The sequence below is a fragment of the Mus musculus genome, chromosome 11 (assembly GCF_000001635.26).
Source record: "Mus musculus strain C57BL/6J chromosome 11, GRCm38.p6 C57BL/6J".
Lineage (NCBI taxonomy): Eukaryota > Metazoa > Chordata > Mammalia > Rodentia > Muridae > Mus > Mus musculus.
Window position 1 is genome coordinate 106,988,157 of NC_000077.6, and position 24,289 is coordinate 107,012,445.

General features: G+C 44.3%; 1 protein-coding gene, 1 long non-coding RNA gene and 1 pseudogene across 2 annotated transcripts; 1 reads left to right on the forward strand and 2 right to left on the reverse strand.

Moving 5' to 3' along the window:
* Positions 1 to 472: 472 nt before the first annotated feature.
* Kpna2 (karyopherin (importin) alpha 2) lies at positions 473 to 11,369 on the reverse strand. The gene is made up of 11 exons (NM_010655.3): positions 11,203 to 11,369; positions 9,082 to 9,179; positions 8,353 to 8,490; positions 4,447 to 4,535; positions 3,702 to 3,970; positions 3,257 to 3,351; positions 2,913 to 3,176; positions 2,483 to 2,716; positions 2,033 to 2,215; positions 1,168 to 1,317; positions 473 to 823 (listed from the first exon to the last, which is right to left on the reverse strand). The coding sequence occupies exons 2-11, from the start codon at positions 9,154 to 9,156 to the stop codon at positions 731 to 733; spliced, it is 1,590 nt and encodes a 529-aa protein (NP_034785.1). The 5' UTR covers positions 9,157 to 9,179; positions 11,203 to 11,369; the 3' UTR covers positions 473 to 730.
* Positions 11,313 to 24,081, forward strand: Gm39424. Its single transcript, XR_880255.3, has 3 exons — positions 11,313 to 11,393; positions 22,884 to 23,529; positions 23,638 to 24,081. It is a non-coding gene; the product is annotated as a predicted gene, 39424 (long non-coding RNA).
* Gm11708 (predicted gene 11708) lies at positions 15,556 to 16,628 on the reverse strand (annotated as a pseudogene).
* Positions 24,082 to 24,289: the final 208 nt, after the last annotated feature.

Below are 24,289 nucleotides of genomic sequence, written 5' to 3' on the forward strand. Positions count from 1 at the left end.
AGAAATTGATACCAAAGAAATTTTGGTACATCACTAAACCTGTACCTATTTAGACACTGACACCATGAAGAGGAATCAGTGGCTGTGTAGTACTTCCATTACACCCAGTGGATATGAAAAGCCATTCTGCCATAGAGAATTTGGCTCACAGGGTCATGAAACAAAAACATGCGTTTTGGACTTCTGAGGAAAGTCTCTGCTAAGAATTTATTCTCATAGGAAGCAATGCATTTAGATGTCAACTATATCCTATTACCTCACTGGAGTCATACCGGTAACACATCCAGGCCTCACACTTTTTCAAGACAGGGATTCTCTGTGTAGCCCTGGCTGTCCTGGAACTCACTCTGTACACCAGGCTAGCCTTGAACTCAGAAATCTGCCTGCCTCTGCCACCACTGCCTCACTTTCAATCAACATCTCCTATTCACCTTTCACTTCCAACAGTAATCTCAATTAAGAAAACAGCAAGTCAGAGTAAAGAATGGAACTTTAATCTTTATTTACAGGACATGACAGGGTACGAAATTCCACATAGAAATAAATTCAGAGGACAGCTTCATAGAGTATGTACAGTTTATAACTGTTCAAGTATAGTTTCTTTTGTAAAAAGTGCTACAATAACAAACCACATTTAAAAAGAGTTCTTAGTAGAGAAACAGTAAGACAAATCTATGAGAACACAGAATAGCACAGCACATAGCTAACAACTTTGTGCCTTAGCTGGACATTAGAAGTTAAAGGTCCCAGGAGCTCCATCCTGAACTTGGAAGGCGAAGCCTTCAGAGGTAGTTTCTGGCACCACATTTTGATCTTCCTCTTCCTGGAAATAGTAAGGTAAGATATAACCATAAACATGGTACATCTCTAGCAGAACCCTGTCTCAAAGCCTGCACCTAGCAGAAAACTTGTTGCCAAAGCTTAGCTAACTCATGAATGCTGGGACAATTCCAGGCTGTTCATATAACCATCATATACCATCAAGCCAGTACTAGCCACACGTGCGCGCACCCACCCACCCACACACAGCAAATCTTGGCTGCACTGATGCTTGTTCTTTGTGATAGGGTAATGTAAGAATCATATACAAAGGATCAAGCCCATTGGCTTGAAGGTACTTGTGAATTCTCATATCCTTTCCATGTTGTGGACATGGCCATTACTTACCTCCACTGAGAAGTACTTCTCAATTAAGTTCAATGAGGCCTTGTATACAGACTCGTTTTCATGCCTCTGTAGTGCTTCAATTTTATCCAAGCCTCCACACTCTTCAATCATTATACTGAGCTTTTCTGTCTCACCTAGTTTCTCTGCAGCCTTAAAAAAAAAAAAAACTCAACTTAAGTTTACTACCCTCTATGAGATACAAATCCCAGTTTCTATGAGAGGTGTTTTAGTTGTTTTGTGTATTTATTTTGATCTATTTTTGTCTGGCTTTGATTTCTGAGACAGTTTATGTAGCCCTGGCTGTCCTGGAATTTGCCATGTAGACTAGGCTGATCTCAAACTCAAGAGATCTGCCTGCATCTTCCTCCTGAGTACTGGAATTAAAGGCTTGCTCCACCACTGCCACAAAAAAAAAAAAAAAATTCTTTTTTTTAAGCCCCTCCTGCACAAAAAAATATTCTTAAAGAAAGGGTGCCAGGATAGTGGCTCACTGGATAAGATCACTTGTTCTTACAGAGGATCTGGGTTTGATTCCCAGCATACATATGGTCACTCACAACAATATACAACCCCAGTTCCCACCCATACATACAAAATGAATAGATATAAAAAGAATGGGGGGAGGTACCAATACAGAGTTTCTCTGTGTATCTCAAGCTGGTCTCCATCTCAAGAGCTCAGCCTGCCTCTGCTTCCCAAGTGCAGGGACAGACTAAGACTTCATTAGTAAATTTAAAAACTGAGACTGTACACAAACAAACCTGATTCTGACTATTAGTAAACCAAACTTAGCTGTCCTCTTCCCAGTCCTAAATAGTAACTATCAGCCTTAAGTTCAAGCAAACAGAGCCTTGTTAGGACTTACCTGAAAGATATTTGAAATGGCGTCAAGAATAACCTGAATAATCTTGGTATCTTTTGCACTCAGGAGGTTCATCAAAGGTTCTATTATCCCACAGTGAACGAGATACACAATCTGCTCAACAGTCCCACCGCTGGTATAGTTGGTTATAGCCCACGCGGCCTCCTTCTGTGTCTTAAAGTCCGCCTGATAAACAAGAAAGAAGAAGAAAATGGTTTTAGTCCAAAAGTCCTAACAGCCAGACTCCAAAAGTTAGTGGTCTAAAAACACCAAGCCAATTACCTACTCTTCTACCCAATATTAGGAGGTACTGTATCCAACTCAGGCCTCCTGCCTCTCCCTCACAAGCTCAGGAGTTAAAAGCATGTGCCACCATGCCCAGGTTCCTCTAAGACTTATCACGCATAGGTTGTCATAAATGCTATCATCTGGTCAAACCTAAACTCTCATTACCTTAGAGAGGACACCAACAAGAAAGGGGACTAGGCCGTGATTCACAACTTGCTGTATCTGGTCCTGGCGTCCAGCTGTAATGTTCGACATTGTCCATGTGGCCTCCTTCTGAATATTAGTTTTGGGGTTTGTTAGCAGGCTGGGAAAGACTGCAAGTGCTCCTGCATCGATCACTTTCTGAGTCTGCTCATCTGTTCCAGTGACAATATTCCCTATGGCTCTTAGTGCGGGAGTCTAAAAAGGAAAAATAGGTTGATTAATTACTGATTAATTACTTTCCAGTGCTGCTAAAAAAATTCTCCATTCTAAAAAGTTGTGCAAATAACAGGCAGTATCTCAACAGCTATCAACTGAGGACGCTCCCGTACTCCTGCGCTCCCTTACTCCATACTCACAAAGCTATTTAATAAAAAGGCCAACTAACACCTACCACAATGGGCAGTTCAGTAGCTCCTAGAAGCTTCACAAGTTGGGGAACAACTCCTTTCTTCACAACCATCTCAATGCGCTCATTTGGACCATCAGTCAGGTAGGAAATGGCCCAGCAGGAATCTGCCAATACTTCTGGATCATTGTGGTGCAGGAGTCGAACTAACGTAGGAAGAATCTGCTCAACGGCGTCTAAGGGAGGTGCAGGGTTCTTGTTTCGACAAAGGTTTGAAAGTGTCCAGGTAAGATTACGTAAGTAACCACACTGAGGGGGAGAGAAAAATTATTGAGAAGGCTTGTCTTTGAATAGATGGGGAAAATAAGAGTCAAATATTATCAACTTACTGCCAAGGTAGACAGATCGGGAACTGCAAGAAGTGCCAACAGTGGGTCAATCGCACCGTGTTTGATAACTAAGTCTCGGAAAGCTGAACCATCACCTGGGACAGAAAGCGAGATTGGCTGAGCACGGCAGTGAACACCTTAACCCCAAAATCTATTTCTGTGAAATCCACGTTATCCTGGTCTATAGCCAGCGCTACGTAAGAGAGACCCTGTCTCAAAAAATAAAAAAGCAAGATTAATGAACCTACTGTCCCAAACATCCATGTTTAGTTAGCTACTGAATGCACTGTCTGTCAGACCTGTCCTAACTTCAGTAGCATTCTTAAATGCCTCTTCCATTCCTAATAAGGGCCTAAAGCAAGCACAAAGCTTGACACAAAAGCCACTAGGACCTTCTTTAATCACATTGGACACATTCAGTCCAAAGAATTATAAGTGCAAGTACCTGCAATGTTTCCAAGAGCCCAAACAGCTTGCTCGCTGATGTGAGCATGAGGAGATGCCAAGAGAGAAATAAACGCTGGGATAGCACCTCCATCCACCACAGCTTTGGTCTGTTCAGATGTTCCAGAAGCAATGTTGGTGAGTGCCCAAGCAGACTCAAACTGAATAGGACTACAATCAGTTTTGCCCAAGAAGGACACAAATTTTGGGATCAAACCAGCCCGGATGATGTTGTCTATAGGAGGCTGTTTCTCTCTAGAAAGCAATTTCCTAAGGGAAAAGAAAAAAATCAAAAGTTGAAGTTGATTTTTCAAAGTGCACTGAAAAGGTGGATAAAAATCTGGCCATCACAGTGGTTAATACACGTACAATCTCAACACGGACAAGGCTGAGACAAAAGGAGACTGTGCACTTAAAGTCAGCCTAGGCAACATGGGATGTTGTTTAAAGGGGAAAGGAGATGGTGAGATAGTTTAGTAGTAGGTAAAGAGCTTGCCACCAAGCTGACAACTGAGTTCAATCCCCAGAATGCACATGGTGGAGACAAGTTTTCCTGATTCATTCTCTCTCTCTCTCTCTCTCTCTCACACACACACACACACACACACACACACACAAAATTTTAAGATAAAGTAAAAATTCATGATTCTCCACTGCACCTCCCTCCCTCCCTCCCTCCCTCCCTCCCTCCCTCCCTCTCAAAGGGCTGATTTCTTAGGTTATCCATGCCAGAGCTACAGACTCACCGAGCAGCTTGAGTAGCTTGGAGCTGGCTTTCCAAATTGTTACTGTTTATGCCTTTAACAATGTCCTCAACAGACCAATTTACAGTACCCTTAAAAAAATGCAGTATTTTACAATTATTATTATATACAAATATATATACTTTATAGTACTGTGCTGTTTAGTTGTCAACTTGATACAACCTAGACATCGAGATACAATCAACATACAGAATTATTTTGGTCAGATTAACCTTTGCTCATGTCTGAAATTACCTTCATGATATGGGAGAGTCCAGCTTAATGTGGGCAGCACCATCCCCAGGCAGGTGGGTCTAGGTTGTATAGGAAAGCTAGTCCAGGCAAAAAGCCAGTCAGTAAGTAGCTACACCTTGCCCACTACCTCAGGGTTTCTGATTTCCCTCATTAATGAGTTGTCTGACCTGAGGTATAAGCCAAATAACCCTTTTCCTGCCACTACACTGTTTTCACAGTCATAGGAAGCACACTAGCACACATGGCATTGTAAGGATACTTAGGCTCTCATCTGAAGGTTAGCTTTACATTTAATTTGGACTACTAAATCCTGCTTTATATGTACAATAATAGTTCTCAAACTTGGTCCCATGACATTGGATTCTCAAGTCAGAACACTTAAGCTTTTGTCATTAGAAGGAGTAGCAGTGAACTATTTTAAGAATGGTTTAAGGCAAACTAAATGCTATTCTTAGTTGCAATCCCTTGAACTCAAATATACTTTTAACAAAGAAAGATATATGCAGCTACAGATGTCTGGGGTTTTTGTTTGTTTTTAATTTTTGACACAGGATCTCAATGTAGCCCTGGGTATCCTGGAGCTCATTTTATGTAGACCAGGCTAGCCTAGAACTCAGATCTACTTATCTCTATCCCCAGAGTGCTAGAATTAAAAGCATGTGTGTGCCACCACATGGAGCCTAATTTCTTGAGTTTGTATTTAAAATCTATAAATTTCCGTGGTAGATGATTATGTTGTAATCACTACAGAAGAGAGGCTTGCAGCCCTTGAAACAACATAAACTACTGCCATCGCTCTTGGTTGCCCATCAGAACTTTAAGCTAAGACGCCATTGCTGAAGACACCCTACACTTTGGCAATAGACCATGAGAAGGGGAAAGAAAAAAACAAACAGGGCTGGTGAGATGGCTCAGTGGGTTAGAGCACCCGACTGCTCTTCCGAAGGTCCAGAGTTCAAATCCCAGCAACCACATGGTGGCTCACAACCATCCGTAACAAGATCTGACTCCTTCTTCTGGAGTGTCTGAAGACAGCTACAGTGTACTTACATATAATAAATAAATAAATCTTTAAAAAAAAAAGAAAATAAAGATTTAAAAAAAAAAAAAAAAAAAAAAAAAAAGAAAAAAACAAACAAAACTGGAACTGCCCTGGAACTTCTCCTCACTGCTACCTTTTACAGTGCTGGAAGATCCTACACAGGCTTCTAGAGGGAACTCGAACCATCGTACCCAGCTTTAACTGTACATCCTGCCTAGCACAGTGTACCCACTGGTTCAATAGGAGCATCAGAGTTATTTATGGAGGAAATCAACTGCTTTCTGGTTGTATTTGAAACCTGCTCCACAGGAACACACGTGTTCCTGCACACCTGATCCCTGCTAAGGTCATAAGCCCTAGAGGAAAATCAACTATTACTTCTAATAACAGACATGGTATATTGCCCTTTAACTATCTCCCTACCTATAGATTAGTGCAGCTCTCTACCCACTTAAGAGAAGCTTCTGTTTTGCAATGATGGTGGTTAAACAGAAGCTCAGATGGCCAATGAGTGATGAAGAGCTCAGCTGTAAAAAGGATGTCTGTATCATACATACGTACTCTCAAGGATAAGGGAGCACTGTGAAAGAGGAAGTGGAAAAAAATGATCCAGATGACACAGCAACTGTACTCACTGTGACAACTGAGGAACTTTTTTTGACATTTGACATTTTGACATTTGACATTTCTTGATTGCTAATTGATGTAGGAGGCCCAGCACTGTAGGCAGGTGAGCCAGGGCAGGTAGGAAAGGTCCCTGAGACTCAGGTGGAGTGGCACATCTTTAACTAGCACTAGGGAAGCTAGCCTGGTCTTCATATTGAGTTCCAGGTCACCAGGATTACACACTTATGACTCTAAACTGGGCAAGCCAGAGACTAAGCCAATAAGCAATGTTGTTCCTTTGATAATGGACTGTAACCTGTAAGCCAAATAAACCCTTCCTCCACCCAAGTTGGTTTGGCAGTGCTTTATCACAGAGAACCCTAAATAGACACTCATGTGAAGATAAGGCATTCTAATACGTCACCATGAAAGTGGGAAGGGCTCATAAGGTCCTACTCCTTCCTGGGGACGAGTGAATTTCTGTCAGGGAGAAGTACAGCCACTGGCCAGCTATCTATCCATCCTCCAGCAAACAAGCTCCCACCCACCCTCATGAGGCAACCATAGTTATGCTCAGTAGGTCAAATGTAAAACAGAGAAAAAATGCTGGAAAGAAGGGTTTCAGCAGAAAAAGGGCTAAGACCAGGAATCGGGGTGAAAAGGACTAAACCTCGTTATATACATGGACTAAACCTCGTTATATACATGTATGCATTCAAGAAGTTTGTTTGTATAATCTCTGATACTGAGCAGACAGAACATGTCATACACATGTGTTATACCATCTCATTGTAGTAAGTTACAAGTACCTAAGCTATAACACAAGCGTATTTTGCTTGCTGGGTTACAAAGCTATAAAGTGTTGTTATACTGAATGTGGCAAGCAATTCCAACATGGTAGGAAGTATCCAAGCGTAAACGTAGAAATCAGGACAGTAAAGGATAACAAAGATAAAAATGGTATATACAACCAAGCACGGGGGACTTTCCATGAACGCTCGGAGCTTCAGGATTAGAAGCTGCTCTGGATTAAGTGCCAATGTAGAAGTAGATATTTGCACTGCACCACTGATTCTCAACCTGCGGGTCATGACCCCTTAGGTAGAGCAACTCTCTCGGGAGTCACCTAAGACCACCAGAAAGCACAGCCGCTGGTTTGTTGTTTGTTTGTTTTTCGAGACAGGGTTTCTCTGTGTAGCCCTGGCTGTCCTGGAACTCACTTTGTAGACCAGGCTGGCCTCGAACTCAGAAATCCTCCTGCCTCTGCCTCCCGAGTACTGGGATCAAAGGCGTGCGCCACCACCACCCGGCAGCACAGCCACTGGTGAGTGTTTTTTAAAAACATTAATAAACATTTATTGTTTTATTTATTTACTGTGTGAGTGCTCTACTCAACCATGACAGAAAAGGGATCAGATCCCTTGAAAGATAGATGGTCATGAGTCACCATGTAGGTGCTAGGACCATTAATCTCTGAGCCATCTCTCTAGCCCCCTGCATTATGATTCTTACAGGAGCAAAATTAGTTACTAAGTAGCAACAAAGACAATCTTATGGTTGGTGATCACCACAACATGATCAACTGTATTCAAGAGTCACAACATTAAAAGGCTGAGAACCACTACTTTATAGTGTATAAGCATGGCATAATGATTGTATACACCTGATGCGGAAAGAGGACTAAAGTTCCAAACCAGGAACTATATAGAAAATGAGACCAACCAGGGTTATACAGCAAGATACTGTCTCAAAAAATAATAATAAAATGGAACTAGAGATACAGGCCTATCACACACAAGGCCCTAGTGTGTGATCCCTAGTTAGCATAAAAAAATTTTCTCCTTCAATTGAAACTGACATATCAAGGTACAAAACTAGTATCCAGAAGTGCAAGAAGTTTGAAGGAAGGACAGAAAACTATCCACTGGAGTGTGGGAAGGAAGAAAAAGCATTTAAGAGACATTCATCCATATTTTCTAGGGTAACATGAACTCAAAGGTAGTCACCTGGTTGTTCCGGTTTTCCTGTAGCGGAGAAGTAGCATCATCAGGAAAGGAGCTGACGTTTCTTCTTTTCAGCATCTGCTCATCTTTTTTAGCTTTCCTGAGTTCCACATTAACTTCTATTCGGCGGCGACGCATTTCCTGAAGAAAAGAGGACCTTGTTTTATCTATCCCACAGGCTTTTACTGCCAAGTCATCTTTCTCCCTCTCCTTTTTTTCCCCCCCTTTTTGGTTTTTCAAGCCAATGTTTTTCTGTGTAGCTCTGGCTGTCCTGTAACTCATTTTGTAGACCAGACTGGCCTCAAACTCAGAGATCTACCTGCCTCTGCCTCCTAAGTGCTGAGATTAAAGGTGTTCAGCACCCCACCCAGTTGTGATTTTTTTTTTAAATCCTTCAAAGACCAACAAGAGATGGCTCAGCGAATAAAGGCACTTGCCACCAAGTCTGAGGCCTTCAATCTTTCAGAGCCATGTAGAGGAGGAAATTCCTCTACATGTACAACAGGTGCACATAAAAATCCTCCCCCCACATACACAAAAGTAAATAATAAATAAATGCAATTTTAAAAGTTTAAATACCTAAAACTAGAGATGAAGCTTGGGCACAGAAAAAAACCTACCTAGCCTGAGTGTGAAGCTCTAGGATTCAATCCCCAGTCCCTCAGAACTGTTGTTATATAAACATCCCCCTTCCCTTTACAAGCACGCAGGAAAGCAACAGAAGGTACTCACTGTGCTGTCCTTCCCCTTGTTCTTGAACCTGTTAAGTCGGGCAGCTGGTAAGTTAGCATTCTCGTTCGTGGACATGGCTGCAGGAACAAGGAGGAAAGCTAGGAGCCAAGGGAGGGTGAGAAGAAAAAAAAAGAAACAAAGAAAAAGTATTTTTAATAAGAATGCAACAGAAGCTGGGTAGAGTAATACACGCCTTTAATCCTAGCACTTGGGAGGCAGAGACAACCAGATCTCTATCAGTTTGAAGCCAGCCTGGTCTGTAGAGAGTTCCAGGCCAGCTAGGTCTACATAGAGAAACCCTATCTTAAGATGAAACAAACAGAAATATACAATAGCATGTTATAATCAACTAAATCTCAACTCCATTTCTATACTAGATTTAAAAAGCAGCAACGGTGGCACACGCCTTTAATCCCAGCACTTGGGAGGCAGAGGCAGGTGGATTTCTGAGTTCGAGGCCAGCCTGGTCTACAAAGTGAGTTCCAGGACAGGACAGCCAGGGCTATACAGAGAAACCCTGTCTCGAAAAACCAAAAACAAAAACCAAAAAAAAAAAAAAAAAAAACAAAAACAAAGATGACGACACAACACAGCCTGGCAGTGATGGCAAAGCACTCCAAGCACTCAGGAGGCAGAGGTAAAACGGATCTGAGTTTGTGGCCAGTCTAGTATACAGAGTGAATTACAGGACAGCCTGGACTACTCAGGAAACCCTGTCTCAAAAATATATAAATAAAATAAAAACAAAACAAAATCCTACAAGTTTTCATCATTATGGCTATAATACTAAGCCATAATTGCCCCTTACTACAAAGGCAACTTAACTGTCAATCAAAAAAAATTTTAAAAAAAGATAATTTAAAATTTCCACTAACCACAGTGAGCCCCGCAGTGGTGGCGCACTCCTTTAGTCCCAGCACTTGGGAGGCGGGAGGATTTCTGAGTTCGAGGCCAGCCTGGTCCACAGAGTTCCAGGACAGCCAGGGCTACACAGAGAAACCCTGCCTCGAAAAAACAAAAAGAAAGGAAGGAAGGAAGGAAATTAATTTTAAGACTTTTACCCAATATAGCTAAACTATTACCATTTGAGGATGTCATCAATACAGAAAAATTGAGATGTCTTACTGTTTTTATACACCTTCAAAATCCAATGGGTAGTTTAAGCACACGGGGCATCTCAACAGATTAGCGGCTTTTCAAACACTCAATAGTCTTAAGCCTCTAGCCAGCACGGTATTAAGTCAAGGATCTAAATTCTAGGCTCCATTAGTTAATAGAACACCAAGTAGGAGAACAATCTACGTCCTTTGTTTGTTTTATTTTTCGAGACAGGGTTTCTGTGTGTATCCCTGGCTGTCCTCGAACTCAAATCGGCCTGCCTCTGCCTCCCAAGTGCTGGGATTAAAGGCGTGCGCCAACAATGCCTGGCAACCATCTACGTCCTTAAGGCAATAAACGCAGCTCTCGTTTTCTGTTGATCGATGGCCAAAACGGATCCATACTAGTACCCTCTTGCAAGTTACATAAAGAATCGGTTCGTTCCATTATAGGGCCTTCCATCACATCATCGCTGTCAGCAATGGCATTAACGCCGCATCTTGCACACACTTCCAGAGAATGCATTCAGCCGGGATGACATCAGCTGTGATCAGTGGGGCTCGATAGAACCCAGGTGTGGTCGTCGCGAAGGGACAGGAACCCAAAGTACCCTGGTAAGCTAGTAGGTTTAACTGCTTTATGTCCGTCCTCGACCCTGACCCAGGTGATCCGGGTCAAGGGCTTAACTGGGGTGTCTTAACTGCCACCTTCATCCCCTGCCCAAAGCTGCGTCTCCTCCCCGGGGCAGAAGCATCAGGAAAGCGGCGGCACAGCCAGGTAGGTCCGCTCGACTGCGGCTGCCCTCCGGTCCCTCCACGCCGACCCGAGCCGCTCCCAGGCCTTCGCTGCCCTCCGCAGCGCCCGGCGTTGCCAACCCTGACCCCGGCGTGGCGAAACCAACCCGCCCCGAGGCCTGGTCGGAGCAGGGAGGCTCAGCTCCGGCCCGGGCGCGGCCTGCTCCCGCCCTCCGCCCCGCAGCCTTCCGTCCGGCCGTTACTGCTCAGGACCGGCTTCCGTTCCTACCTGTACAGCCGGCTCAGATTTCCACGAAAGGTGGTGCAGGACACTCAAGCTGCGGGTCGGCGGCTGTGGAAACGTCTGCTACCCTTCAGCCCTCAGATTTTGTGCCTCGTGCTGCCGGCCGGCGCGATTTAAATTTCCCGGTGACGCCGCGTTCCGATTGGCTGATTTGAGCCTAAGCTGCGCGTTCATTGGTAGGTTTGAAAAACACGTTAGGCGGGGGTGGGGGTGGGACGCAGACGCAGGTCGTAGGGGAAAAAAAAAAAAAAAGGTGGGGGTGGGGCGGTAAGCAGGGAAGCGTCGCGAGATGAGGGAGCGGCCGGGCAATCCCAGGGTGCCTTGCAGAAGGGTGACTCCAGATCTCAGCACACAGCATGGAGACCTGCGTTTCGTCTATGCTTAGATGGACACTGGGCCGTACCCTGTTTGCTTTCCCTGGGCTTGTCCTTAAACAAACACACGAAATTATTATTACACTTGTAAAAAAAGGCTTAGCTTGCGGTGATTGGCGCAGGCTTTTAATCCCAGCACTAGGAGTTCAAGGCAAACCTGGTTTATACAGCCAGGCCAACCAGGGCTAAATAGTGAGACCCTGTCTCAATCAACCAATCAGTCAATCAATCAATAAAAGAAAAGAGAAATATATTTACTTTAAAAAAATTTTACATCAGGAGCTGGTCACCGGGAGAACGTGGATCTGTGTGCCTCTTAACCATTAGTTGTATCACTATATTGTTTATAGTATTTGTTGATTATTTTATCTTTAGGCAATCATTAGTTGTATCGCTATATTATTGTTTGTGCTATTTACTGGTTATTTAATTTTTATCATGGGGAGTGGGATTGAGGCAGGGTCTCACATTAACAATAGAGCCCAGGCTAGCCTTGAACCTAATGCAATCCTTCCTCAACGTCAGTTCTGGGATTACAGACATGCCCCACTTTGTCCCGTGTGGTAAACTTTTAGATTACTTGGAAAATAAAGACAATGGAAGCCGGGCAGTGGTGGCGCACACCTTTAATCCCAGCATTCAGGAAGCAGAGGCAGGCGGATTTCTGAGTTCGAGGCCAGCATGGTCTACAGAGTGAGTTCCAGGACAGAAGCAAAAAAAAAAAAAAAAAAAGAAAAAGAAAAAGGACAATGGAAGCAGCAAATATGGTAACAATAATTTATTAGCCCGGTGGTGGTGGCGCACACCTTTAATCCCAGCACTTGGGAGGCAGAGGCAGGCGGATTTCTGAGTTCTCTGAGTTCGAAGCCAGCCTGGTCTACAGAGTAAGTTCCTGGACAGCCAGGGCTACACAGAGAAACCCTGTCTCGAAAAACAAAAACAAAAAACCAATAACTTATTAATACCTATTTTCTCCAAACCTTTAAAATTTTTTATTTATTTCTTTATTTTGCTCCCTTCCCCCAAACACACACACACACACACACACACACACACTTAATGGGTTTCTCTGTGTCTCTGTAGACCTGACTGAACTCCACAGACCTCAGAGTGCTGGGACTAAAGGCAGTGTGCCACCACTGCCTGCCTTCAAATACTTTAAAACTTGAGTAATTCTGAACACAGAATCACAAACCTTTGCCTAGACTTGCCAAATGTTAACATTTCGGCACATTTTAAAATATGTAACATGTATATAGTGTACACACACACACATATTTTAGCCTTTTCTCTAATTTGTTTTTGCTTTTCATGACATGGTTTCCTCTGTGTAGCCCTGGCTGTCCTAGAACATCCTCTGTAAACCAGGCTGGCCTCGAACTCAGAGATCCAAAAGCCTCTGTCTCCCAAGTGCTGGTGTTAAAGACATTTGTGTTATTAAAGGAGTGGGCCACCAAAGCGGCTTTTTTGGCCTTTTGATATCTCTTTAGCCCTAAATATTTGATAGTATATCTGATCCCATTACAGATGGTTGTGAGCCACCATGTGGTTGCTGTGAATTGAACTCAGGACCTCTGGAAGAGCAGTCAGTGCTCTTAACCACTGAGCCATCTCTCCAGCTCCACAAGAAGACATTATCAAGCTGAACAGTGTTGCACACCTTTGATCCCAATGCTAGGGAGGCAGGGACATCCAGAGCTCTGTGAGTTTAAGGTCAGCCTGGTCTACAGAGCAAGTTCCAGGAGAGCCAGAGCCAGAGCTACACAGTGTGTGTGTGTGTGTGTGTGTGTGTGTGTGTGTGTGTGTGTGTGTGTTGGGGGAATACTGGGGAGGGGAGAAAAAAAGACATTCTTTTATATAAGCACACTGCAAACCCCCAAATTAAAGAATAATTCAACTTCCATTTTATTATCAGTGCATATTCATGTTTGTGGTCTAATTATTATTTTCAAACATCAAACATGTGTATAAGCATCAGGATCATGTGCCAATTTTTTGTGCTTTTTCTGCAATTTTTCTGGGTCCTTTACAGGAGTATTTTAGAAAAGTTGTAGTCGTTTATTTGTACAAAAAGAAAAAGAAAATACAAGCGGTATGCTTGGTCTGTTCTCACAGGCATTTGTGCCAATTCTCTGGTGTGGCCCAGAACTTCACAGGCAGTTGCTCCCAATCTGACCTGCTAAATGCAAGAATGTGGAAGAAATTTATTCTCAGCCAATCACTACCAGGCATTCCCTTGGCTACTGTGAATGGTTCAGGGGCAGGCACATGACCTAAATTCATCCACTTGGGAAGCCTATGTCCTTTGTTTAGTCTGAGGTAGGAACAACTTCTCAAAGGAGATTGAATCTTACAACTCTGAATATGGAACTTGTAGGAAAAAAAAAAAAAAAACAAACGTTGAGGGCTCTGACCCATACCCTGCCAAATCTGCCAGTGTATCTCTGAAGTTTATGCTTAGTGCATGTAAGCTGCATTGGTAAATTGAGCTTCCTTCCCCTCGAAAACAGTAAGTAGAGTGTTCCCGCAAGTATTTTTGGTGATGTGCATGTGTTCATTGTCACAGATAGGATAAAGTCATAAAGTCTTAAGTGATTTGTCCCAGGTATACAAAGACAACAAATGACAGATGGGAACCAAGCCCACTGTACTAACCCTTGAAAAGAAACTGAAACACAAGAATAATGTCAAAAGTTGCCTTGACAACTAAGGGTGGTGGGGCAATTAAGACCAGCAATCTAGAGGCAGAGACAAGTGGATCTCTGTGTGTTGCAGGGAAGCCCCAGCTATACAGCGAGGCTCTGTGGAGGAGGCGGAGAGATGGCACAGCTGTTAGGCATACAGCCTGCTCTCTTTCAGAGGGCCTGAGTTCAGTCCTCCACATCTGCATCAGTGGTTCATAACCACCGCCTGTGACTCCAGCTCCCTTCTTATGCCTGAGGGAACCTGCATGCCTGTGACATTTGTACACATGGCATGCGTGACTCTCCCCCACATAGACACATAAATAAAAATAAATATTATTATCCCCAAACAACATTTTTATTAATTTTGGGGGAAATTTATATATCACACTCCCTTTCCATTCCTCCCACCTTTGCCCCCCCCCACCCCCAATACACCAAGTCCAATTTGCATTACCCAAATACTCATTGGAGCATGGTCAAAGTCCAAGTGAGTGACTGGCCTGTAAAAAAGATACCTGAACTGGGCGTGGTGGTGCACACCTTTAATCCCAGCACTTGGAGGCAGAGGCAGGTGGATTTCTGAGTTTGAGGCCAGCCTGGTCTACAAAGTGAGTTCCAGGACAGCCAGGGCTACACAGAGAAACTCTGTCTCAAAAAACAAAACAAAACAAAACAAACAAAAAAAGATACCTGAAAAAGATATCCCGTCCCTCCAGCCAGAAGCCACCAAGTATGCAGAGCTCCCTGTCAGCATCTTTATCACACTTTTTAGTTTGTTTGGGTTTTTCTTTTTTCTTTTTTGAATTGTGTAGCCCTTTATTAGCAATTAAATTAGAAGGTATCCATTGTACAACATGGGTAGTAATTGTCTATAGCTAGAGATATCCTGTATTCAAATACAGCTCATTTATAAATGCAATTTCTTTTCCTTTCTTTTCCATCTTTTTTTGGTTTTTGTTTGTTTGTTTGTTTGTTTTTCGAGACAGGGTTTCTCTGTAGCCTTGGCTGTCCTGGAACTCACTTTGTAGACCAGGCTGGCCCTCGAACTCAGAAATTTGCCTGCCTCTGCCTCCCAAGTGCTGGGATTAAAGGCGTGCACCACCACTGCCTAGCTGCAATTTCTTTTATTAAAAAGCTTCCACCTTTTGTCTGTGTACAATTTGCAGAACTATTCTGAAAGCGGAATATATGTGCATGAGCCTGCAAAGGGAGCAAATTTCAGATATGCTAAAGGCTTTACCAGTCACTGTGTGCCAGTTTTGATTCCAGCCTTCCTTCCACTGCCACAAACTAGAAAGCATTTTTAAAATGAGTTGAAATTAAGGAGAACTATACCTACTAGAAAAGAAGAGAGTTCTATTAGTCTGAGGCTTCAGAATCCCCCCACACCAGAACCAACATCTTGGTAAAGGCTAGGCTGGACCCTGGAGAGAGTACGAATCTGTGCAGGTGGGCATCCCTGAGGATCGGGGCTTCAGTGGACTGTGAGTGCTCCAGCTGCGTAACTGACTGAACTGTCCTGCCAGCTTCTATGCCAGCTGGACTGGGCACAATTCAAAAAGGAAAAGCTCAAATTCATTCCATTCTTCTGAAGCTCTGATAGCATTTAATAACATCCCAATGGGATGTCTTCCACAGAGTATTACGGTATTTCTTCAAATAATTGCTAAAAGTTACAGGATCTAATTGTTCTATAATACTCATACCCATTTTATCTAGATGTTCAATGGATCTGTAAATGTCCCCCTGGGATTTGTCATAGTAACTGTAACGGGACCTATGACCCCAGTGGCAGAAATCAGAAGAAACCACACAGAGATTATTAGGATCCGCTAGATATTTACTGAAGAGATTTCCAAATTCCTGTTCTTTTGACTCACTCAGAGCTCCAACCAGTTCGGGAATAATGGCTAATTCATCTTTATGGCTTTCCATGGCTTTATCTGTATAAGGCAAATGCATTTCAATACTGTGTTGGACTTCATCTGTCTGCACAGACATGCGTTCAAACATTCCTGTCTTCCGTAGCTCTCTGTAAATCTTTTGGTCAATATGAAGGTCATACAGAGGAGTCCTATATATATGTACACTGGAGCGTGTACATCGAGACAGGGGCACATGATGGGAAGGCCCAAGGACCCAAGTACATGTATCCTGCATGGGGTGCAATAATGGCTCTAGCAGGTCTTTATGTAGACTCTACTTATGAAAGCCAACCTTCTAGCTGGGCATTCAGCTGAGGTCCTGATGGCGGTGTACCAGCTCCCAGCGTGGCTGGCTTCCCAGCAGACCTCTCCGTTGGACATCTTAGTGCCTATGCCGCCTATGGTGCTGGAGTGTGAATGAGGAGCTGTTTTTTATTTTCAAGACAGGGTCTCTCTGTGTAGCTCTGGCTGTCCTGGAACTCTCTCTGTAACAGAGATCCACCTGTCTCTGCCTCCCAAAGTACCAGGATTAAATGTGGGCACCACCATGCCTGGCTTGATCAGTTTTAAGGACTCTTCAACAGCTTCCTGTCTGAATAGTTTCTTGGTAGTAGGGAGGAGGGGGGGGTTGTCACAGAAACCTTCAATGTTTCTCATTCTCAATTACGAGTCTACAGTCATTGACACCACTACAAAAGAGGCTTCCGGGCTGATGAGATGGCTCAGTGGGTAAGAGCACCCGATTGCTCTTCCGAAGGTCTGAAGTTCAAATCCCAGCAACCACATGGTGGCTCACAACCATCTGTAACAAGATCTGACGCCCTCTTCTGGAGTGTCTGAAGACAGCTACAGTGTACTTACATATAATAAATAAATAAATAAACACATACATACATACATACATACATACATACATACATACAAAAAAAAAGAGGCTTCCTTGCCCACAGCAGCAGGGAGCAGCTCTCAAGATCAGGGACATCAACCTGGTCCTTGGTAGCAGCACAGAGCATAGGCATCAGCACCACCACCAGCATCAGCACCAGCATTAGCATCAGCATCACCATGGGGTAGTTCAAAACTACCAACTGTAACTCCAGCTCCAGAAACCGATGCTCCCTTCTGGTGCCTGGGGGAACCTGCATGCCTGTGGCAAATGTACCTCAACTCCAAACATATAAATAAAACTAAACATTTTTTATTTTTATTTTAATCACTAGGGCCAGACAGCCGGGGCAACACTCCTTCAATCCCAGCACTGTGGAGGCAGAGGCTGGTAGATCTTTGAGTTCAAAGCAAGCCTGGTCTACAGATGGAATTCACTGACTGGGCTGGAGAGATGATTCATTGGTTAAGGATACTCTTGCAGAGAATCTGGGCTCAATTCCAGCACCCACTGGCAGGAATGTGGCACAGACATACATGTAGGCAAAACACACATATACATAAATACATACATCTTTGCTGGAAGCCTATAATCCCAGCACTCTGGCAAGTTCCAGGCCAACCAGGGCTACATAATGAGATCATGTTTTGTGTTTTGTTACTAATTAAAAAAACATAGAGGTTGGGGTAGCTAGGTAAGGCCACAGGTTCAGTCCTCAGCTCAGAAAAACAAATCAAGTTGTCTTGAAAGATACAATGCTATATAAGAAAGACATATTTCGGGGGTGGGTGGGTAAGGGGGACTTTTGGTATAGCATTGGAAATGTAAATGAGCTAAATACCTAATAAAAAATGGAAAAAAAAAAAAAAAGAAAGACATATTTCAGGCTGGAGAGATGGCTCAGCGGTTACGAGCACTGACTGAGGTCCCGAGTTCAATTCCCAGTAACCACATGGTGGCTCACAACCATCTGTAATGGGATCTGACGCCCTCTTCTGGTGTGTCTGATGGAGGAAGGGCCTTGTCTGCTCTAATCCAACCTGTACATCCATCTGCCAGGTGAAGCAAACTGTTTCGTAGCTGCTCTGTTTTGAGCGTGTTTTGCAAAGGTTCGTGGGGCTGGCAGCCTAGTTCCCAGTGTGGCAATGTTCAGAGGTGGTAAAATCTTAGTGTGGGAGGCTGGAGAGATGGCTCAGCCTATAAGAGCACCGACTGATCTTCTGAAGGTCCTGAGTTCAATTCCCAGCCATCACATGGTGGCTCACAACCATCTGTAATGAAATCTGATGCCTCCTTCTGGTGTGTCTGAAGACAGCTACAGTGTACTTAGATATAATAATAAATACGTCTTTAAAAAAAAAATCTTAGTGTGGGGCCTAACTGGTGGAGGGGAATAGTTACAGGACGATTGCCTCCTGAAGGAGTTGGTGTCGTGTATGTGAGTCCCTGACTAGTTCCTGAGAGGGATTAGGGCCAGCCTGGTGCCTGAAGGTTTGTTTTTTTTTTTTTTTTTTTTTTTTTTTTTTGCTTGTTATCTAAGCATTCTACCACACCCTTTGAAAAGCACACCTGCCCGGACACCATCTGCCTTATTATGATGAAAGCTGAGCAGGTCCTCGCCAGGGCAGAACAGTTGGCAGCACCGACTGCTTTGAGCCTCTGGAACTGTATCAGGTATTTGTCATAGGGGCACAAAATGGACCGAGACTAAAAGAAAGACGACATCAGGATGTCTTTATTAGGATGAAGGATGCGAAGGAATGTTTGCTGAGACTGCTACTGGATGTGAGAAGTCCCCCTTCTCCCACCAGACTGTGTGCTGTCTGTCATGCTGTGAGCTTGAGAAGGAGCACCAGCCCCAGACAGACAGACAGAACGAAAAGTGGATCCTGCTGAACCGCTTAAAATAGCTCAAGCCCAAGACTCTGATGACAGCTCCACACATATTCTTTTTTTCCAGAGCATAGTCGAGTTGGATATAGAGTCACTGGGATTGGAAAGGTTCTTTAACCAGGTCTTCTGTTTTGCTATTTAATCTGGAAAATCAGAGCTGGAGAGACGGCTCAGTGGTTAAGAGCATTGCCTGCTCTCCCAGAGGTCGTGAGTTTGATTCCCAGCAACCACATGGTGGCTCACAACAATCTATAATGGGATTCTATGCCCTCTTCTGGTGTGTCTGAAGACAGCTATGGTCTACACATACACACTAAATCAATAATATTTGAAAAACAAAAAGTAGAGCCAGGCAGTGGTGGCACATGCCTTTAATCCCAGCACTTGGGAGGCAGAGGCAGGCAGACCTCTGAGTTTGAGGCCAGCCTGGTCTACAAAGTGAGTTCCAGGACAGCCAGGGCTATACAGAGAAACTCTGTCTTGGAATAAATAAATAAAAAGTAAAATGGAAAATCCTCTTTAGTAATAGTTTAGGATTATAGGCCAGGTGTGGTGTCGCACACCCTTAACACTTAGGAGGCAGAGGCAAGTAGATCTTTGTGAGTTCAAGGCCAGCTTGGTCTACATAGTCCAGGACAGCCAGGGCTACACAGAGAAACCCTGTCTCAAAAAAACCAAGCAAGCAAGCAAACAAACAAACAAACAGCTGGGACCTCAAAAAGCTCTCCTTCCTCCATGGCCTCGACCACATATGAATGCAAATAGGCACACTTGGCATACACCACCATGTCAAACTTGTGGTCTAGGTAAGGCCAAGCCTGAGCCATGGCTCTGTCCTGCTCAGAACTCTGTCCCATGGTCAAGTCTCCACCAGGTACCACAGTGGAAGGATGATGATACTAACCTTGAAACCAATGGAATCCTAGTCCACTGAGTGGATGCTGTGGGACCCACGTCACGACGATGCAGTAGGCACAGGTGTAGTTCCTGGCAGCACCGTCCTTGTTTGTGATAAGCTGCTCGGGGTGCAAGAGCTGGTGGAGGGTACCACAGCAAACATCACCAGTGACTGTGGATTCCAGGTCTGGAAACACTGTCCCGGGAAGGTGTTGAAGATGTGAATCACTTCATTCCCCAAGAGTCTTGACACCTGGCATCTGGTCATCAGGTTGAATGGCAGCCACTGCCAGTGTGGAGGGACTGAGATACACTGAAGGATGTGTGGGCCTTGAAGGGCAACTGAGGAAACCAGGGGAGGAGATCAACCTCTCCCGCCAACAGGTTACTGAGGCTTCTGAAGTGGGAACAAACTCCGAGAGGCTCTGCTGTGTTCCCTCTGGTGCAACATTTCATTGTGAGAACCTCACCCTCAGGACCTGAAGTAACCCTAACTACCTCCCTAAGGGTTGGTCTCCAAATACCACACTTAAAGGGTTAGGGCTTCATGGGGGATTTGTGAAGAGGGTACAAACCTTTAGCCCATAATACCCACTCACATTCTAGGCTGGAAATTAGACTTGAGTAGAAACAGAGAAGAAAGAGCTTTCCAAGCATGCCTTTAAACTTCTACTCCTCCCTGCCTCAACCTCCGGGTGCTGGGGCAGGCATTTACCACCACACCCAATTTATTAGAAATAGGTGGTGATTTGATTGATTGATTGATTGATTGATTTTGTGGCTAACAACCCCACCTCTCAAACTGAATGAAAACATTGGGAACTTAGAACATTGGTAGTCAACTCAGGGAAGCAGCCCCTGCAAACTGGCTGAGCAGCAGAGATGGAGCAGAAGGGTAGGTTGGCTTTGTTTAAGGTTCTAATGTGGGAGGACAGCATCTGGTGCACATGGGCAGGTTGACTTACCACCCAGTGAGAGGGAGACTTTGCCGCTGGAGCAAATTAAGCACTGGGTCATTTACAGGGCAAGAGGAAAGCTGGTTCACACAGGCGCTGGTGAGCTCTGCTAAAAGAAAGCTGCTCACTTGGCTTTCTGAGCCAAGATGACCAGGTACATGTAGGCAGCGAGAAGCGGATGCAGGGGAAAGATGCCAACTTGGTTTGGGATTCTATCAGATCAGCATTCATGGCTCTGTCAGCTCTATGTGTCTTGGGCTGATGTCAGGGGCTAATGGGAAACTGAGTCATGTGAATGGTCGGTCACCCAAAAGCCTCTATAGTGGTATAAGCTCTTGAGTTTCAGGTGACAATGATGCTTCCTTGTGGGATGTCCATCATCCTCTTGCTTAACAGGACCATAAAATGTCTGCCCATGGTGACAGAGACAGAAGCTAAAGGTAAGTTCTACAACATGCAGGCTGGACTGCTTGCCTCTCCTGCTCGATCCTCAACTGTTATTGACTTAGTGCCCTGAGAGAAACATTCAATTACCTGGTGATCTGGATGCTAATTTTGGACTCTTACCATTATGGAGGAGGCAAGAAAAGATTCTGAATCTAGATTGGTACATACTAAGTTTCCAAAAAGCCACTCTGCTATCAACATTGCTATCTCTCTACTTATTCCTTTGAGGAGGGGTCTCTTCCTGAATCTGGGCTTCACATTATCTCAGCTAGGCTGGAAGACAGCAAGCCCCAGCAATCATCCTGTCTCTACTCCCCTCAGAGCTAGGGTTCTTGGCATTTTCAAAGTTGTTCTGATTGTTATTTGGGTCCTGGGACCCAAACTCCAGAACTCACTCGCAGCGAGGGCTCTTAACTGCTGAAGTACCTCATGCCAAAACATGGCATCTTTAAGGCCATGAAAAACTTCTGCAAATAGAAACTACATAACAGTGTACATTTGTAACAACTATAAAGTATACACAGAGCAAACCCTAATGTCAGTTATGAACTTTTGTTAACAATGTATTAATGTGAGTTTATCAGTTGGAACAAATTTACCACTTAATGCAAGTTATTTCTGGGAGACTTTCCAGAGGCTGAGAATTGCTCTTTTTTTTTTTTTTTTTTTTTTTTTTTTTTTTTTTTTTTTTTTGGTTTTTCGAGACAGGGTTTCTCTGTCTAGCTCTGGCTGTCCTGGAACTCACTTTGTAGACCAGGCTGGCCTCGAACTCAGAAATCCTCCTGCCTCTGCCTCCCGAGTGCTGGGATTAAAGGCGTGCGCCACCACGCCCGGCCGAATTGCTCATTTTTAAGGGTCTATTTATTTTTGAGTGCCTGCCTGTATGTCTATGTACCATGGACTGCTTGTGCCTCCTGCTTGCAGAGGTCAGAAGAGGGAGTTGGATCTCTTGGCACTGGAGTTATGGATAGTTGTAAACCACCATATGGATGCTGAGAATCAAATCCAGTTTGTTTGCAATGAGCGCGACAAGTGCTCTTAGTCACTTAACCATTTTATGCTGGTATTTGGTAGAAGTGAGTTGTGCATACTTCCCAGCTTGTCAAAATACTAGCTCAAAAGTTGAGACTTAGGCAGGCAGAATGCTAACCCAACTATCCTACCTAAAAACAGAGCAACAATAAAGACTTGAGACTTAGCCAGGTGTGATGTAAGAGGCTTGAAACCCAAGCACTGGAGAGGAGAGTGCTGCTGCTAATCAACAGCCTAAAGTTGTTGCTCACTACCTATTCCAGAGAGTAGTGGCCCTCTCCTGTTCCTGGGATTGGGGCTCAGTTCTCCCCCCAACCACCAAAGGAGTTCAGATGTACGTTCAAATGTAAACCTAAGAAAAAATTTCTTTCTCCAAAACATAATTTTATTCTCTATCTATAATGTGTGTGTGTATGTGTGTGTGTGTGTGTGTGTGTTTCTGCATCTTGTCAAGTCCAGGCATTTACTACATCTAGGACAGCTCCAGAGAAGCAACCCCCAGATGCTCCAATCTTCTCTCACAGACACAGACACTTCTACTGGGCCTGTTCCTTCTGATCTATCCACAGATGGTTCCACAGGCCCTGGACAGCAAGGAAACAGCCAATTCTCCTAAGACTGGACCAACATCCCCATACCCATTTGCCTAGGTTCCCCAGAGACACGTCGCTCCAAAATCAGTTGAAGTAGTTAAAGATCATGACAACCCTATTTCTGCTCCACCATCACCTCTAATTTTTTCCTTTTTTAACTAAACCCAAATGCAGGAACGTTGGCATTTAGTCTAGGCTCTGCGCCACGGTTACCTGGGAACAGCCAGGTGTTCCTGACTCACTATAAAAGGGGCTGCTTGCCCCCCTCCTCTCCTGTGGCTGGTCCCTCAGAGGAAGGGATGCTGCCTCCGCATGGGCCCGCAGAGGCACCCCCTTCCCCACTGACTGTTGAGTTTGAAGCCACGTTGAGGGCAGTCTGATCTACACAGTGGTCCTCAGGATATCTAGGGCTGCATAGAAGAAAAGGAAGAAAAAAAGTAGCAAGGCCTGAGGTAAGGCCTTTCCCCTCTGCTGGTGGCGGGAAGAGGACCAGCTCTGTGACCAGGAGACAATGTCACCCACTACTACTCACCCACCATCAAGGCAAATTAACAATTACCAAATAATACTCGGTGTTTAAGAAGACCCTTTCCCAGATGCTCAGGAGGCTTACAGGCTACAGGTAATAAAAGAGGGAGTGACCCGCATTCACCCAAAATGGGAACCTTTAGTTCACTAACTCCGAGTGTTAAAAGTAACTGCACTTCTGACTTTCTGTCTGTCGTCTTAGTTACCTTTCCTGTTACTGTGATGAAATACCAGGAGAGAAGCAATTCGGGAGCTCGCAGTTCGCAGTCAGTCCATCACCGTGGACAAGCCATGACACCCACATTCCGTAACCAGAGTTGGGGCCATGCATCTGCTCCACTCCTGATCCCCTTGCTGGGTTGTTCCTGACCACAGTGGACCCGGCAGTCTTCCCACAGGACATATGTAATCAAGATAACCCTCGAAGACTTTCTCAGAGGCTCATCCCAAAGGATTGACTCAGGATAACCTGAGTCGACAAAACTAACCAGCACATTTGAATTACCCTTATACGTGAATTCTTACATTGCAAACAAAAAACAAAACAAACAAAACAAAACAAAAAACCAGGGAATTCCTACCGAGGGGGTGGAGGAATAAAACTCTGAAACTCTTACTTTTAAAACCTACAATACGGCCTTTTACACGCAGCAAACACATTTCATGAAACCGGAAACCAGTCATCCGAGATCTAGCTATAGGGCGAAAAACTAAAAAGTATTATTTTGTATTTAGAGACTCTGTCTTCATTTCCCCTTTTAATCTAGGGGGGAGGGAGAGGGCTGGGGAGACGGATGTTGGGAAAGAGGGCAGGTCAGAAGTTTCCTTGGGCTGGAAGAGCCTGTGAGTCCACA

Coding starts and splice junctions, on each gene's coding strand:
- Kpna2 (NM_010655.3), bottom strand. CDS start 9,156: ATGTCCACGAACGAGAATGCTAACTTACCAGCTGCCCGACTTAACAGG. Junction 3,352..3,701: donor GGCTCTTGGAAACATTGCAG/GTACTTGCACTT, acceptor TTTCTGTCCCAG/GTGATGGTTCAGCTTTCCGA. Junction 1,318..2,032: donor CCATTTCAAATATCTTTCAG/GTAAGTCCTAAC, acceptor TTTTTTTTTAAG/GCTGCAGAGAAACTAGGTGA.